Source organism: Amphibalanus amphitrite, unplaced genomic scaffold (assembly GCF_019059575.1).
Source record: "Amphibalanus amphitrite isolate SeventyFive unplaced genomic scaffold, NRLGWU_Aamphi_draft 000960F_arrow, whole genome shotgun sequence".
NCBI lineage: Eukaryota > Metazoa > Arthropoda > Thecostraca > Balanomorpha > Balanidae > Amphibalanus > Amphibalanus amphitrite.
In genome coordinates, this window is record NW_024882454.1 from 50170 (window position 1) to 68143 (window position 17974).

A 17974-nucleotide genomic window follows, 5' to 3' on the forward strand; every position below is an offset into this window, starting at 1 on the left:
TTCGACATGGATGTGGATCTGGTTTTAGGATCCTTCTGGCATTTATAACATGTAGCACATACCATCCTGAATAGAACGTGGTTCCAGCCGGTCGAAGGGGCTTCACTAGCCATAAGCCATTCGCATTCACTATTCAGCACTCACCCTCTCAGGAGTTACATTCAAATAAAGCCTGAGCACTAAGCAAGTTACGCACGTTCATTAAACATACTTTTGCAGATGAGCTTCCATTCTTCGACCAGCCCTTGAATCCTACGCTCGCAACACACATTTCCCCATTCCCTGGTTGAAACATTCACCCCCTGGCGTACCTGGCAGCTGCTGGGACCGCCCCATCTGGGCGCACTCATCCAGATGGTGCATCGGAGTGGCGCTGACCAGAATGGCGAACGGCATCTGGCACGACGGGCAGTAGGGCAGCTTCACAGGAGCCGAGTCGGGCGGCGCGTAGCACAGCGCCGGCGACATCTGACGGGAGGAGAGAGAACTGTTAGTTTGGGAAGGTGGTGGTGTAGATGTCGCAGCGGTAAGGCAATGGCTGCTTTCGATGAGGGAGTTTGGGAGGAGAGGGTGGGGTGGTCGGCCTGTTTCGTCATCCAGGTTGAAAACATCGCACGTCGAGGGTGTGGTCGCCATTCGTGAGGTCTATTGCCACGTCCACTTGTTGCTGGTTTTATCATCATGTGAAATGGTAAACACACTTGATGGCTGAGCATTGAGCAATGAGCCATCGCGGAATGTGTAAGATACAGGTCATCAGTGTTTAACTAATAAACCATCACAGTACACTTTCTCGAGATACGGGGATCCCCTAAGAGCATCATATCGCCCACCAGACCTCCCAGATCACCACACACGTACTCTGTTCCCTTTCCCCGCAAAAAAAAAACTGACCGCTGAAATTCGTCTATACCGCTAACCACGCCTTGATCGGCATCGCAATCAATCTCCCATACTCAGCAAATTCAGACACACCATATTATAGGCTTCCTGTCTACGCTAGCCTTTTCTCAAGCAGCCGCGCGAACAGCATAACAGCTACTACCCATGACCCAGGGTAAATTGAAAAACTGGAGCGTGCCAACCTAGCCCCACCCCGCCCTATCACCAGCCCCTCCCCTAAACCGGGGATTCCCAACTCATATCCGCTCACATGTCACTCTTATCAAATAACGTCGGGTGGCGACGGCGGCCGGCGGCCGTGGGGCGATAAAGCTGGCCCCATTGAGGTGCGCTGCACTGTGCAAACCAAGTCGTACCACTACCGAGAAATTCATACCGATGAGTCACTGAAACACTCTCTGAATGAGGTGCCACAAGGCAAACGTGGATTCACACCACCATTTTTGGGTTGAGTAATGAGTATGACCAGTGTGGTCGTAAAAACGTGCTAGTAAGTATGCAAAGAATCTACGCCAAAGAAAACCACATAGCATAATGCATTCCACGATCAAACATTTAACACTATTTAATTTTTTACAAGGTACAAGCTACTACAGCGTACTAAGCACAGCGCTACTGAGCCATCGGCTAAAAACGCCATGAGTGAGACCAAGCCGTACGTACGCTGAAATAACGAAATTCCACACGCGGCCATTCTATGTACATTCCACATTCCTCAAACATTCCAGATTCCCCTCCCCGGCGACACGCACGCGTCACTTGTGACATATTTCGTTGAAAAACTCCTTATATCAGCCATGTATCAGCAGTGCAGACGCATTCCTTAGTGCCCCTCCCTTCAATGATTCCCACCCCAGAATGTCTCTTTTCAGTACTTTTATGGCTACGCGTTTAAACGCGTAGCAATTCACGTAACCCTAAACTCACCTATCAAAGTGGAACTTATGTAAACCAAGTCCCAACCATCAGGCCTCAGCGTGAAACTCACTGTTTCTGTATCAAAATCACCTAAACCACCAACCCAAATTCACTGGTTCCTACCCAAATTCACTAATCCTAAACTTAATTCACTGATTTCAATATAAAGTTACTTACGCTCGTCCCCCAGCCTCCCACCCACGCACACCATGAATCCCATCCCCCACTCCCAATCACCTCACCTGTGCCGGATGGGCGGCGCTGCCGGACGGAGCGGCGGGGGCGGGGGCGGGGGCGGCAGCCGCAGCCGCCGACAGGGCGGCCTCCTGGGCGGCGCGGAATACCGCAGTCTTCTTGAGCGGCAGCCGGGCACGGTCTGCGGCATCGCCTCCGGCAGGGTCACCGCGATGGTGGAGCTGTTTGTAGCGGAACTTCTTGGGCGGGAGGAACACGTCACGGTCATCGTCCATTCCGGCCTGCCAGAGAAGAGAGAAAAAAGTTAGATAAGTTTATTTGTTTGTTTATTGGGGTTTTTGGGCGAAGCGGTTAGAAAAGAAAATGTTTAGAAAAGGAAGTATTTAGAAAAGAAAAAGGTTAGACTGACGAGTCGAAGATATAAGCAAGAGGTAGGGATGAAAGTATGGAGAGGAAGGAAGTCAACTTCAGTCGCGGACTGGAGATGCCTGCCACAAGGGCAGTTGTGACAAGAGGAGCAGTTATGGAAGGGAGAGAATGGCGGGGTAGTCACAGCCAAGGGCCATTGACCCTCGGAAAGAGAGGGAGAGGGTGAACGGATACAAAGCGGAACGAGAGAGTGAACGTGAGAGGTGGGTGACCGCTGTCCATATCAGTCGAATGCCGGTCTACTAAACTGAGGGCGGGGCAGTTAGAAAGGGGTTTCACCATACCGGGACAGCAGTTCTGCAGTAGGCGAGAGCGTAACAAAACAACTGCGCAGCAGAGCTTGTATCAAGATGCGGGTTTGTTCATTGCTACGAGCAATCGATCTTTCTCGGAACGGGGGAAGGGCGAAACAACCAAGACTGTTTGTAGCAGTCTTAGTCTGAAAACGATGAACGGAATAGCTAGATGTGTCATTCTTTGAAGTTAATAATTGAGTGTCATTTTAAAGTCAATACTAGGAACAATTTAATATGGCTTACCCCAAGATATCAATTATCTAGTCAGCTAGTAACAAACAAGGCTGGAGCCCTGTCTGCCACGCCACCGTTCTATATTCAGAACTCAGTGCAAAGTGCGACAGCGATAGAGAGCCACCAGCTATGCTACCACACCTTTACACGTGCGCGGTTTTATCAAAAGGAAAACACGACAACCGTAATCCTATTCAAACCACGTCATTTAATGTCATCGACAATCTTCGATCTCAGACTTTGCCCCCGTAAAGACCCGCTGGGAGTTTCTTCAAACAATCCACTCAACTCCGTCAACCACACCCTGACGAAAGCGTTACGACAAGTCATTTCCGATCGTCGAGCCTTGACAGTCTGCCCACTCAGCTAGCATATTACATAGCTCCACAATTGGAGCTGAATCGACCTATTCAGACGCGTTTTTTCGAAGTTTTACCTTCTCAGTTATCTAGCAAAGAGCTTGAATCAAGCAAACCTCGCATGAATTTTTAGTCTATTGAAGCGCTATCACGTTGCATCTGATCTGACACAATGACGGCACATCACGCCTGACCTGACACACTGTTACCAAGTAGTAGTCAAAGGACCTGACACACCGCCACGATCAGTCAAATATGACCTGTCACACTGCCACAAGCTGTCAAAGTTGACCTGTCATACTGTCACCAGCTATCAAACTTGACCAGACCCAAAGTCACCAACAGTCACCAACCGTCAAACCTGACCTGACACTCCGTCACCAGCTGTCAATTCTGAGCCACTATCACTAACCACCAATCCACACACTACAGCCACCCAGAGAGGTGCTAGTTGGGAACAGCTTCACAACCAACACCTGTGGCGATCTACGCTTAGAGGAAACCTCTTTTTCAGAGGCCAGCAACTAGCAGATGTTCAGCCATATGTGCCGCAAAATATCGCCGCATATTCGCGGAACTACAACGTGAAATAGGCCAAAATCACAGAAAATCGCAGATTTTGGCGGAGTGATTCGCATTGAAATAGGTCCCTAAATATCGGATACTGGCGCCAACTAATTACAGAAGGCGGTTGTAATAGTAAGAAGACACGCAACTTGAGTGAGGGGTATTTAACGGCATACTGTCAAATAATTCATTTTTGATGCAGATTATGGTTACAAATATAGATCCGTTCCATTTGGGCATGACACAGTGACACCTGTATAAATTCTCGAAAATAGCATGCATGCTACGCAGTTCACACTGAGCAACAGCGTCATACGATGATGAAAACTGAAACGTATTGATTCAAAACGTCATACTCCTCTCCATTGACAATCGACACAAATACATCACCGACAGCCCACCCGCAGTCACCAATGGCCGTCTTCCCAAATCTCCGCCTGCCCGGTAACCCCCCCCCCCCCTCCCCCTATCTCGAGCGCCGCCGCCGGCCGCAGCCAGACGCCTCACATTCCTCAGTGAAGCCGGCGCCGCCCCCGCTCCCAAAACATCCGGGTCACGTTCGCTGACGTCATCAGGCGTGACGTCAGCACGACGGAAGCGCCGCCCCTCCCCGTGACGTCACCGGCCGGCGCCGCGAATAGATCGGCGAGACGGATAGAGAGGCTGAAATCGGGACCGGGGAAGCGTGGAGCTGTGGGATTGGGGAACGGGGCGGGGTGCGGAGAGCCATGATTTATATGCGGAATTCGAAGCAGTGATTCAAGCAGTGTGAGTGATGCATGAGCAGTTTGGAACTATGCAGACACAACGAAGCCAGCGCTGGGGCTAGGGCTAGGTAGACATCTGCAAACTTGCCGAAAGAATTGAGAAACTACATTAACCCTCGCCGGACCTATTGGTTTTCTACATACGCGCCGGCCGAGGGGGGGGGGGGGCGGGTACGACCCCCCCCCCTCGCCGTTTCGCCCCTGGTGGAGCTAGCGCGTCGCGGAAAAAACGAGCGTGTGCGCCGTTACGAGACGCAGAGATTGGTACCCGATTTTAAGGTCCTAGGTCAACTGGTGACCTCTGAGGTCAGGTCAAGTGCCCCAAGGTACGGTTCAGTTTTTGGTGAATAACTTCGCAAAAAACGGCCGCAGAGCGCCGATTTTGGCAGCATCGTGTTCGCCTCGCTCAGGCGCGTCGAATGATATACTTTTTGTCCGGGTCAGGTCAACTTGGGGTGTTGACCTCAGGTCAAGGTCAGGTCAGCACCCCCAGGTCACGAAGTTGGTCGAAAGAGGTCATGTCGCATATCATTCGATTCGGCTGGCCTTCCTGAGTCCATTGGTGCCTTCCCCGACTCGCTAGCTCAATTTGATCAAGAGTTATTGACGAAAAACTAATTTGACCTTGATGACGTCATAAATGACGTCACGCAAGGTCAACATTGCAAAAGTGACGCATCTAACCTTGCAAGGAGTGCATCAAATCACGATCCTGTGTGCTTGAGATAGTTGGAGATCGTTCCCGGCGCCAGAATAGCAGTTTGAATTTTTCCCCATTGACTTATAATGGTGAGGTCACGAAAATGACCTGACCTCATATGACCTTTAGGAAAAATCCGAGATATACAAGTTGTGGGACTCATAATGGATACTAGATCCTGCAAGTTTCATTTCCCTGTGACATCTCCTCTGGCAGTGAGGGCGTTGCGAAGTTGCGACATCTGAAGACCGTGCAGAGGTTCACTTATGACGTCATAGGTCAGTGACCTGACCTGACCCAAAAATGCGGTTGGTGTCAAAAGATGCGGCTTGGATCAAAGGTCAGGTATGCCAAGTTTCAGCTCTCTATCGCCAGCGTGTTCGGAGCTATCGCGAAAAAAACCCTATGGGGGGGCGGCACCCGCCCCCCCCCTCGGCCGGCGAGGGTTAATCATCAGTTGGCACATAAACTTCACATGAGCCAGCCGCCAGCCAACTCTCGACGAATGAGACCAACTGCGCCATTTACCCCGCCTGGCAACGGTGAACGGTGCAGCCTGTTTCTTTTTCTCAACCCATCGTCGCGTCGACTTTTTGCAAACACTCCACCAAAAACGTCCTACAAAACCCCGACAACACACGACCAGCTGAAAGCTCAAAAGGTGCCCGCCGAGCGTAGGTCTTTGTCGGTCGATATGCTTCTGAATCCAACTGCGCCGCTGTCGCGCTACGCAACAGCGTAACTGCGCGCCTGGCAACTGTGGCGCATCGGTTCACGACAGGCGCAGTTCGGCTGCGCAGGAGCGCAGGGCGACGTCAGCGCTGACGCATACGGCACGGCGGTGAGCGAAGAATGAAGAAATCCAGAGACAGCGAGAATAAGCTCTCTTGTTGCGCCTTCAAGGGTTCAAACCCAAGCATGGATAACATAGTATCAGACGCATAAGGCGACCAAGAAAGATGTGGAATGATTTCAGCTGAAGCGCGAACAAGCTCTCTTGTTGGTGTGTCAACAAAATCCATCCATCGCTCGACTACTGGAGTTTCAGTATTCAATAGCATCATTATTCATTGGAGCACTAAATAAGTGGAGTATCAGTAGTATTTACTAGCATTAGTTACAGTGCAAGAACATGAGCGACCTTAGCATCACTAGATAACTAGAGTACAGTTGCACTTGAGCACAACCGCAAAGCAACAAAGTGTGAGCACACCCGGCCGTTTGTAACATCGCTCCGCCGCACCGGACAGAACGGGATACCACCGGTCGTGTGATGGCGATCGTTATCACGAGTTTCCTCGTCAGATACTGAACAGGAGCCGTGAGTTTTCCTGCTACTGTTCACGGGCTAGACTGGTTGCTCGAGTCGCATGACTCACTGTGTTTGGCACACAGATGATTCGAGGCTTTCGGCGCGGCGCTTTGTGAGACTCACTCGAGTGCGTTCGAGTAAGAAAGGCATGCGATTTGCTATACACATGTTTAAAAATTCACGGAACGATTTCAATGGATCTCGTAACCATGCAGAATAATTCAAATACATGAGCATCACCCGAAGTTATTCTTAGCTATAGATATTCAAACGAACTTGAGCAACGTAGCCTGACGAACTACAAAGTTCTGTGCTGTACCAAAGCCCACTCATCGTCACACTTAAAGGGACCCTCCCACCTTCAAAAAAGTTAATGAATTGGCATGAAAGTGATGTCGCTCGGTTCAGAAAGAGCAAAAATGAATATCTACCAAATTTCATCGAAAAATATTCACCGGTTTTCAAGATATTACTTTTACTTTTGTTTACTTTTTGGGATCTCCGCTGTTCCTAGCGACTTTATTTGAAAGTGCGGCATTTGTTGCGCGCAAAACAGCATATACCACCGCGTGCTGCCAAACGTTTTAGTAAAAGATTTAAAAATCGTTAGATCTCTGCTGACGTCACAAATTCTAAGGGGGCATACCAATGCATTAGCCCCTTAGAATCCGAAAACTGCAAGTTTGAAATTCCATATCTCCGAATTGAAGCATTTTTCGATGTTGTGAATGCCCAAACCGGTATTTTCAGGCCATGGCCACCAATTTGGCTATCTCAACTCAAAACTAATGTTAAGGTGGGAGGGTCCCTTTAAAATATCATCACTACTTCCCTACCAAAGCTCCCCTAATCGCCCTGACAACAGCCCAACGTCATCACCATTTCCTGGTAGGCATATTCCTGACGTCAAGTACGACCCTCACATCAGCTCATCGTCACATCAGCATCATCACTAGGCGGATTTGCCAATGATGGGGAATCCCCGACAGGGAGTTTGACATTGCTCTTTCATCGTCCCAGTCACAACAGACTAAGTAACGGTGGACGAAGTCACCAGAGTTGACGACAGAGTTCATGAAATCCAAGGACCGCAAGGCGTGCTCTAGCCCTTTTTCTGCAAGATCGTTGCGTGACATCATTCAAGCCTCTGGATTTTTGAACGTGCGCTTTCCGCGACCCAGGAACTCCTGAAAGTTTAATTACCTATAATCTCCTCAATCGCGAAGTTGAGCAAATCCATCACCAAAACCCAATTCGTCAAAATTGACAGGCACTCACGCAAGTCCCAATCGGAAAATCACATGGACCACCAAAGCGGCAACCGCCTGACGACAAATACATCTCGAAACAATCCAGACCCGTACAAGATCCCAGCGTAGCGCTCTGGTGGCATCCAGCCTGACATGATCCCGCGTGTCGCTACCCGGCAAATATTGACATCGGGAGGCCCCGCACGCGTTGCTATAGCAACCAGAAGCGACTCGGCGGGGGGGGGACATTCGAGGAAGTACCGACTGGAAGCAAGGCCGTGTGAGCTGGGAGCAGAGTGGTGGCATGACAACAGCTCGTGTTGTGTAGGAGACGAAGGCGGTCACAGGGACGGGGATATAGGATGGTAACGGGATGTCGATCCAGGGAGGGAATCAGGGAAGAATGGAAGGAGAGAAGGTGGGACAGGACAGGAGAGGGGGACATGGAGGAAGGGAGATAGGGAGTCGGGAGAGATAGATGGATAGAAAGATAGATCGATAGGTAGATAGATGGAGAGACATAGAGGGAGAGGGAGTTGGGAAGAGCAGAGATTGGATACATGAGGTATCCAATCTCTGATTGAGAGAAGAGAGAGAAGAGAGAAAACCGATGACCACTAGACTGTGAATCGCCGAACAGACAGAAGGGCAAATAATGTCTGTCTGGGGTCTGCAGCAAACAAACAGGCAAACGGTAAAAAGAAAGGGTAAAACAGTCTGGGATGGCAATGACACGGAGAAGGGAGGGTGTCAGGCAAAGAGCAAAGAAGAGGGCGGGACCAGCAGTCAAGGTACGAACAGCAAAAAAAAAACAGCAAGGCTTTAGCCTTGCTGTTTTTTTTTTTTTAGAACAACAGCAGAAATACAAAACGTTATGCGAGGAAACGAAGCATTTATTGTGACAATGGAAGTGCGGTACCATTGTATACCGCCCCCGCACCAAACCAGCAGTTATGTCTGCCTAGTGGTTATATGTTTATCTCTGTATGTATAGGCACGCATGGCTGTTTCATGTTCTTCAGCACCCAAAAATAGGCATAAAGCGCTGGTAAAGATGGGATAGAGGTCAGCTGACTGATAAAAGGTCATCCCTGACGCGTGTTCGCCGCCAGGGCGCCAGTTCGAAACTGCGCGCTACAGCGAGGCCAGGACATCAACCCCGTCACTTGGTTGGGGTGATAAAAGCACGACGGTAAGATATCGCTCAAGTCCCACTTCATCACGCCGATAGAAGTCGAATAACATGAAGGTATCACTAACGAAACCGCCCATGATCAAACTAGGCTACTGAACCGTCCACTGAACATCTTTCCGAAAATCGTGGAAAGATGCTGCATAAAAAGATAATCATAATATGGGGCATTGGCGGTTGGCCTCCTTTGGGGTTTTGAGCGAACCGACGGCGGAAGCCAAATAAGCCGCACATTTGAACTCTCAATCTCCAGTCCCCACCCACGTGGTCACTCCAGCAGCCGTTACAGCCCTATCGACAAACTGAGTAGCCGTTAGAAACCGACATACCCTGACCGTCATTTCCCCGCCCCGGTCCAGCGGCGGCGCCGACACTGGCATTTCCGGTCCGAGCCCAAGGGTGGCCCGTTTTGGTCACTCGCCCGTCTGACCAACCAACCAACCGTCCAGCCGACGGGGCCCAACTTGGGGGCGAAACGGGACGTCCCAGCGGTGGGGCTCCGTAGGGGGGCGGTTAGGGGGTGTGGCGCCGGCGGCGGCGGCGGCTGGCGGGCGGCCAGTCTGCCGCCCCCGCCCCCGCCCTCAGACGGACCCACGCCGTCGGCGGCCGTGGCGGCGGCGGAGGGTACGATGTGGGATTAGGAGGATGGTATAGGGTACAGGTAACGGTAGTGGGTCCGGTAGAGGCGAGGAGGGACGAGAACTGAGTCCTGCAGAGAGCTGGAGGGCGAGCGAGAAGGCTAAGCAGACGCACAAACAGTGCATAAAAAACGAAGCGTGCGAATGAGAAGTAAAAGAATTATTGCTCAGAGATACTGCAATAAATGCTGCAAATACTGCAACGAAGCAATCTGCGACTACAATTGAGAGCCATCAACAGAATCGATCAAAGAAAAGGAAACCAACAAGCTAGCCAAAAATAATTGCGGATGAAATATTTATGGAAACAACCATTGCATAAACCAATTGACGAGCACCATCAGTATCCCCTCAGCAACAACGCCGCATCACAATGCACAGCACCGCCTATCGACAGCGTCGTACTCGGTTGCGATAGAGATCGTGTATCGTCATAAACTCGCCATGATTCAGCCGCAGCTGAGGGTTACCTAGGTCTCTGCCCCGCCCGCGGCGTCTCTAAGGTCGAATGCGATATCCCACACTCAGCACTTCTTCCTGCACCGAATAACCAACATAGGAAGGCATTAAAAGGCCATACGTGCTAACGACGTCCGGTTCAATCAAACGACGCCACACGGTGATGACTTGACGGCGGCTTCCTAGGAACCGAACCCGGACACGCCCTCTTTGATCCTCCCGGCCTCTCTCTTTCTCTCCCTCTCTCCACCCCGGACCCCATGACCTCTCCCCTCCCCCCCCCCTCCACCGCCCGCCAGCCGAGGTAAATGTCACGTTCCGTAGCTTGGTCGCCGGCCCCCCTCCCCTCCCCCTACCCGCCCCGCCCATGTCGCTGGTAGTGCGCAGTAGGGGAGACGCCGGGGGGAGGGGGGAGGGGGCGTCGCTCTGTCTGGAGCTCCACCCCCTCCCGGCCCCGCCCCGTCGGCGGCGGCCGTCCCCATCCAAACAGACCCCGCCCCCTCACCCGGCCCCGCCGCGCTGAGCCGAGCTGAGCTTCCCCACAGCTGCGCAGCGGCCCGACAAGTAAAGCTGAAGCAACTGCGCGTCCTTCCCCGGGGCACCAACCGGCCGCGACGCAGTGCTTGCTAGGGACTATGGCCGCCTCTACCACTGCCAGAACGGCCGACCGACCCGAGTCTGGCTTACGTAACAAAACAAAATAACCATCGTAATATTCGGCGCCGGCCGATCGGTGCAGTTAGGCCTGACAACAGCGCGGGTCCGTCTAGGGAACGCGCCGCGCCGCTAGCGACGGCGGCGGCGGCGGCAGCGGCGGGGAAGCCAACGGTGCCTATCTAGCCAAGGCCGGTCGGGCGCGCCGGCCAGGCGACGCGAGGCATGTGGATGACACACACGCAGACACACAGACACACAGACCGACAAGCAGACAGACAGACAGACGGGCCGGAGTATCGCCATGGAGACGGATTTGGCCCGCCTCTGCTCGGCTATGACGCAGTTAGCATCGGAGTTGGAAGAGTGAGCGAGCGAGCGAGCGAGGGAGCGGGCTGGGGCTGGGCCGTGGCTGGTGATAACCCACCGCCATATTTCATTATTATAGACAGGCCAGTGGAAACTCTTTCTGAGGCACGAATCAACATTCAACTTCATCCAATACGCCTTGCAGTCTATATGTACTTGTTCCATATGAAAGAGGTAGGTACTGAGCTATCATTCGATAGCGGGGGAAACCATTATTACTACTTTTCGGACGTTCACATAAATAAGCATTTATCGTCGAGCAGACAAGCGAATTTTGACATTAGATCACTGATTGGTTGATAAATAGCGGACTACGGAGCGACATTGCTTGATGTCTCTTTCGTTGCCATGACGATCTGCTGTGCTCGTAAGATCACGAGACGAAAGGTCGGAGCTATTCCTGTTTTGTCATCATTGTCACTGCATTCAGGGCGGCGGTCGAGACAGACAGCATGCATTGCAGTCATGCACAATGCACATATGAATGACGACAGTCATGATGGTGATTCAAAATCATGTGTGACTGCGTCGGGCACCTGACAACAAAAGCTTGGTTGAGAAACCAGACTGTTCAGAAATCCTGGAGGACGAATTCCATGAAACCATATTCCTTGCAGTTTGGATGAATCTGCGACCAACTGAATCAACAAAAGTCGTTGATAAATGATCCGTTGCAGGCCACTAGTAGCCCATGATTCATTATTCTTTCAAATGGATATTCAGCTCTAAAACCACAACTTGAAACCACGACAGAAAAGAAATATGCGCACGACTGCTCAAGGCAAGCTCGAATTATTCGCTCCCCCTCATCGTTTCAACCAGGATCAATCATGCCCATATTTTGACTCGTTGCCAGCCGCTTCCGTCGTCCTACGCTCCGACGACAGTTCAATGAAATATACAGCAACGTCAGCAATCGTGACAGCGACGACACGACGACGACAGAACGTCGGAAACGACGCAACGATGACGACAGCGGCAGCGGCGGCGGCGGCGGCGACGGCGACAGAGGCAATGCACCTCGGCGACGAGCTGGCAACGGGGCGTGTCGACCATAAACACAGCATACCGAGCCGGCGGCGGCGGCGGCGGCGGCGGGGTGCGCATTGGACCCAGCGACACCCAGCTCCCAGACGGAGCCGCCACGCGCCGTGGACGGCGATATACGCCAGGACGTAACGGGTCACTCGACCAGACGGGCGAGCCATCAAACGGATAGCCGATGAACTAGCAGACAATGGATAGGACACGGGGCTGGGTGGAGTCACTAGGGATGAGTAAATTGCAGAGAAATGATAAACCAATAGAGAGAAATCGCAGTAAGTCAACTTAGCAGCAACTAAAATACCTACCAAGTATCATGTTATTCAGTTGCATGATGTGGAAATATTGGTCGATTTTAGCGGTGTTGAGACGGCCCAATTAAATTGGAATTCTGAGTTTTGAACGGATGAGGGTCAGAAAAGAATGAAAAACTGGTGGGAGAACAGAGATGGAGAGGGCCAGAAAGACAGACAGAGAATTGGCCACAGACAAGCAGACATATACAATTATACAACATACACTATACTTTAGGCAATAAGAAACTTAATTATATGCAAACCAACATTCAGAGACGCGCACATACAGACAGACAGACAGACACAGACAGACACACAGACAGACAGACAGACAGACAGACAGACAGACAGACATATCGGTACGAAGATCGACAAAATCGTACACACAGACACACAGACACACAGACGAGGCACACCAATCACCTCCCAGGTCATCGGACGGCCTTGGCTGCTGCAAAAACTCGCGGCGGAGGCGGAGGGGGTGGGCCGTGGGGAGGGGAGGGGATGAGTGCAGACTCGGCCGCGGCGGGTCAGTGACCTACCCGACCTGGAGAGCTAACCCAAACCGACTGAGAGAGGATGGTTTGGTCCAGACGGCAGACCCAGCGGTGGGTCAACTCCCGCCGACAGGTCGTGACTGGAGTGATAGAGATGCTTGGACGGCGTCTGTCTAGTCTAGCCGGCTGGATGGTTCGACTTTTACCAGGTCTGTTTGATCAAAGTTACTGGCCATCATTGAATTTATCTGGTGCATAGATTGCTACAACCGCATCTCTAGGGTCATCCACATGCAGCTTCATGGTTCCACAAGGTGGTAATCAAGCGTAGACCTACGCTTGATATACCTGTATGTCTGTATCTGCGACCTGTGAGACCGACCAACGGCATCGCTCCGTCTGTGTGTCCGTCTGTCAAGCAGTGCAGCGAGGTCGTCGCTGCATGCCTCGAATTCCTGCGAGGCAACGGACCACGGTAGAGCTGCCGGTTTTATTGCAGCTGAGACCGCAGCGCGCCCGGACCCCGCCTCGACTGGCCATAACCGGGCCGCAAGGCCGCTTGTTACAGCGAGGCGAACGGAGTTCGATGAATCACTAGTTACAGAGTTACAGACTCCACTTCGAACCCTCAATCTGTCTCAAACAGCAACAGAAATACACGAGCGAACCCGATCAATAACGATGCTATGCAACTGGCCACAACTGGAGGTCGTACAACCCGAAGCCATAAAGCTTTGATTCTTATCACCAAGTAAAGCTAGAAATAAAACAGTCGTGAGTGAAACCAGTATTGCCACACAGCTTCATTCACTCATTCATTCCGGCGCCTTTCGAAGCATTTCAAAAGTCCTGATTGGGCGTTTTCGATGTCATTTCACAAATTTTCCACCATGTTTGTATATGAGTCAAAATGAATGGGCACACCAACAAGAATGTCGACTGTTCCCACAAAAGGGAGAGCTCCAATATTAAAACAGCGAATATTCAATAGTCGGAATGATCCGCTATTGCGGCCAAAACCATAACCTGAGCTGACGTTTGGGTGGTTACCAATTACTCAGCGTAGCCCCGTGTCCACACTTTCCCAGACACTTGTGAATACCATGCATACAAGATGACCACATAAACGCTCATACATGCTGGGAACTTCTTTTACGGGCCACACTGCCGCCAATTAGTTGTAACGTACACCGGAACAGCGCGATTGTTGGACCGCACTTCACCCGCCATAATAGACACCCAACACACTGGTTCATCCATCGGCTGATAATGGTAATCATTAGCGGGTGGGCTATCTATTAGGATAACTTTCACACGCCAAAGAACTCAACTAACGGCTTATGACATAATACAAGTTGCAATTTGTAAATTGACACCGGTGCGTTTTCAGGCACGGGTTACCAAAAATAGATACTGGTGTGCGATACTTAAACCGTGTTGTAATGAAACAAAAACCATCTGATATTGTGCCCCCAGTAAACGACAAAAGACGTTAGCATGAATCGCATTCGCACGCAACGACACGTGCTACGCTTCGAAACCCGGTAACTTTTCTCAATCTCAGACCGAGAGCTAGAAGCGAATGTAGCATGACAGAACTACCGAGTGAATTTACGGCAGATCATGACCTAAAAAGGTCGTCACCATATGCCACTTAAATAAACAAACGAATGCGAAACGGGCACCATTCACGACACCACCGCCTTTGCGTTAAACAAGAGCATGTTTCATTTAGTCACACCCTCGAACTATTTTACCTTTACGTAACGGTTTCACTCCCCGCACTAGAGGATTGATCCACTTATTCCTCTACGCTGGAGGATTACCATTGAACGAGTCCAGGCGGGGGGGGGGGGGGAGGGGGCAGGCAGAGGGAGTGGAGTGGGGGGGGGTCATACCGATCGATGGGCCCCATCAGACCGGCCTGAACACGACTGGACCGTACAATGTAAACACTGACGCTCAGTGACAGCGGCATGGCAACACACACTGACACACACGCGCTAACTTAGTACATAGCTAGAGGTACACACTTTGTGGCGCACGTGTACTTACAACACACAACTGACAGACGCACTAACTTAGTAGGTAGAGGTACATATGTAGCTAGAGGTAAACGCATGGAGATCAATACAATAAATGTCTCTAGGAATAGAGATATACGCGCATACTGTGACGCATGTATAATTACAACACACACTGACACACACGCACTAACTTAGTGCACAGCTAGAGGTACACACTTTGTGGCGCACGTGTTCATACTTACAACACACAACTGACACACACACTAACTTGGTAGGTAGAGGTACATATGTAGCTAGAGGTAAACGCATGGAGATCAATACAATAAATGTCTCTAGGAATAGAGATATACGCGCATACTGTGACGCATGTATAATTACAACACACACTGACACACACGCACTAACTTAGTGCACAGCTAGAGGTACACACTTTGTGGCGCACGTGTTCATACTTACAACACACAACTGACACACACACTAACTTGGTAGGTAGAGGTACATATGTAGCTAGAGGTAAACGCATGGAGATCTTATATACAATATATGTCTCTATCTAGGAATAGGGATATACGCACATGCTGTGACGCATGTATAATTACAACACACACTGACACATACGCACTAACTTAGTGCACAGCTAGAGGTAAACGCATTGATATCTTATATACATCTACATGGGTATATGCACGAACTGTGACACATACCTACAGCACACACTGACACACATGCACTAACTTAGTACATCATTCTAAAAGTACACATATATACTGTGATGCATTTGTTCTTGCAACACACACTAACAAATATTACACTAACGCATACACCACGCACTCTCACACACACATTGACACTCAACGGCGAGCGTGAACATTCATATATTTGCCACAATAGCACGCAAACGAAAAAAAACTGTCCCATTTACACCAGACGACAGTAAAATGAACTCCAGAGAAAAGTTGACCAGAAGAAGAAGTTGGGTTTTATCCAATTGGAGTAATCATACCAGTAGATGCGATCCAAATGTAAGCCCCAAAGCACCATTCGTCAACGAGAAGCCAACCGAACATATGATGCAAGCATACTCTAAATCCTATAGATGCCCTATATAGAATTCCCTCTCTACATACTCAGTACTCAGGACACTAGAGGAAAGAGTGCCTGATCAAAGCAAGTATCAGGTGGCATAGTCAGATATACTCAACCTTAAAACTAAGAGGATGAAAAAATAGAGAAGAATGTAGGTCTCTATAAAAGACTTCCATGGCCTTGTTAAACAATATGGCTATTATGGTGATAACTGATAACTGTGATACCTATTACCTGGTTGTTTATTCCATGAAGTTAGGCAGTAGTAAAGCAGGCATCACACTTATTTTTTGCAACCAAGGAGAGGTGCTGTAGGTTAGGTTGCAGGTTGTAGGCTTTAGGTTTTAGGTGGTAGGGTTTAAGTTGTAGGTTTTGTTTTTGGTTGTAGGTTGCAGGTAAAGTTAGGTCAGGTTGTTTGGTTAGGTTTGATTTGGTTTGATTAGAAAGCATCTCTGGGTATAGCACCTAACCTTGGTTGCAAAAATCAAGCGAGGCGCCTGTTTTACGACTACCAAAAGTTACATAGTTTTGCAGGTGTCTTTAAAAATATGACACTCCTTCAGAGGTGAGCTTTTCTTCACAATAAGTTCCTAAATATTCACATATTAATGTACACTGACATTCATTTAAATATCCCAAGCAGTCAAGCACTAAACATAAGGCATGTGCTGCGGCACTTGCACAAATTTCAGGCATCAGCATGGTAGAAAACAGGTGGCTGAGATAATTTCAACAAATCTCAACAGAATACAACAAAACAGCACATAATAGTGGACTGTTCGTCTTAAAATTTATTTTTGAATGCAAAAAAGCATTAAACTGACGAATATATTAGCTTTTAAGCAAATTTCATCGCCAACGCACGCCTGTTGTTACATATATGGCGCGTACCGGCAAACCCGACGTCAATTATTGCCGACTTATCCGATTTCCAAGGCATACATTTAGCATATTCGCGACTGCTTTAGCAAAAGAATGGGTTACTAAGTCATGCAGAATACTCTTCTTTCTTACCTTTTGGAGATTTCCTGAAATATCCACAACTACGTATCACACCACCCACAGACAATCGACCGACCTTGAGCAGGCGAGGCAACTGCAGATTTCATGGATGGAAAAGTAAAGGACGAGCAAAAATTTATTACAACTTGAAGCGACTGTCACCTGGATTGCTTTCTTTTCTGAGTTTAAAAATCGTGTATCTTTTAACTGGATGTTTTTTTTAGTCACGCGATATTGTTGTCTTATATGAAAACTGTTTTTCTGTGACGACAGCGTGAGGTACTTTTTTGGAGTGTTGGAGGAATATAACTGCCAACTTACCCGCCAGCTACCAAATTACGAGCTCGAAATGCAAAAAAAGCAGAGCCTACGCGGAAAGGGCGGTGCTGCGCGCACCGAGGAACAAATAACACGTTTAAAAATCATGAGCCTATAAATAAGACTCTACGGACACACCTTTCAACTCCGTCCCAATTGTGGCCCGATTGGAACAGACAGTTTGGTTCTGAATCGTTAGGCGATCTGTGGTTAGGCTCAGCGCCAGCCTCACTCAGGCTTTGATAACACATATTTCATTTACAATGCTGTATTTTGCGTACGTGTATAAGTGTGGCGTACAAACATGCATACGATATGGCAGAAAATGAAGACGCTATCCGCAGAAACATAGAAATAACGTAGAAAGAAATGGAAATCTGTAGTCGTAAAAATTGTCCGGTAAAAATATATGTGCGGTGGAGCGAATCATGCGCTAACGGCTCAAATATGGCGCTCTCAAAA

The 17974-nt window shown here is 49.6% G+C and overlaps 1 protein-coding gene across 1 annotated transcript in view; it reads right to left on the reverse strand.

Annotated features, from left to right (window-relative positions):
• LOC122368603 (DNA cross-link repair 1A protein-like) overlaps positions 1-17288 on the reverse strand; it is a 34759-nt gene extending 17471 nt beyond the window's left edge. Inside the window, exons 1-3 of the mRNA XM_043342714.1 lie at positions 17207-17288; positions 2064-2297; positions 312-468 (exon numbers count right to left, since the gene is read on the reverse strand). Of these exons, the coding sequence (XP_043198649.1) occupies positions 312-468; positions 2064-2291 (385 nt within the window). The 5' untranslated portion in view covers positions 2292-2297; positions 17207-17288. The remainder of the gene's footprint in view (positions 1-311; positions 469-2063; positions 2298-17206) is intronic.
• Between the last annotated feature and the right edge of the window lie 686 nt (positions 17289-17974).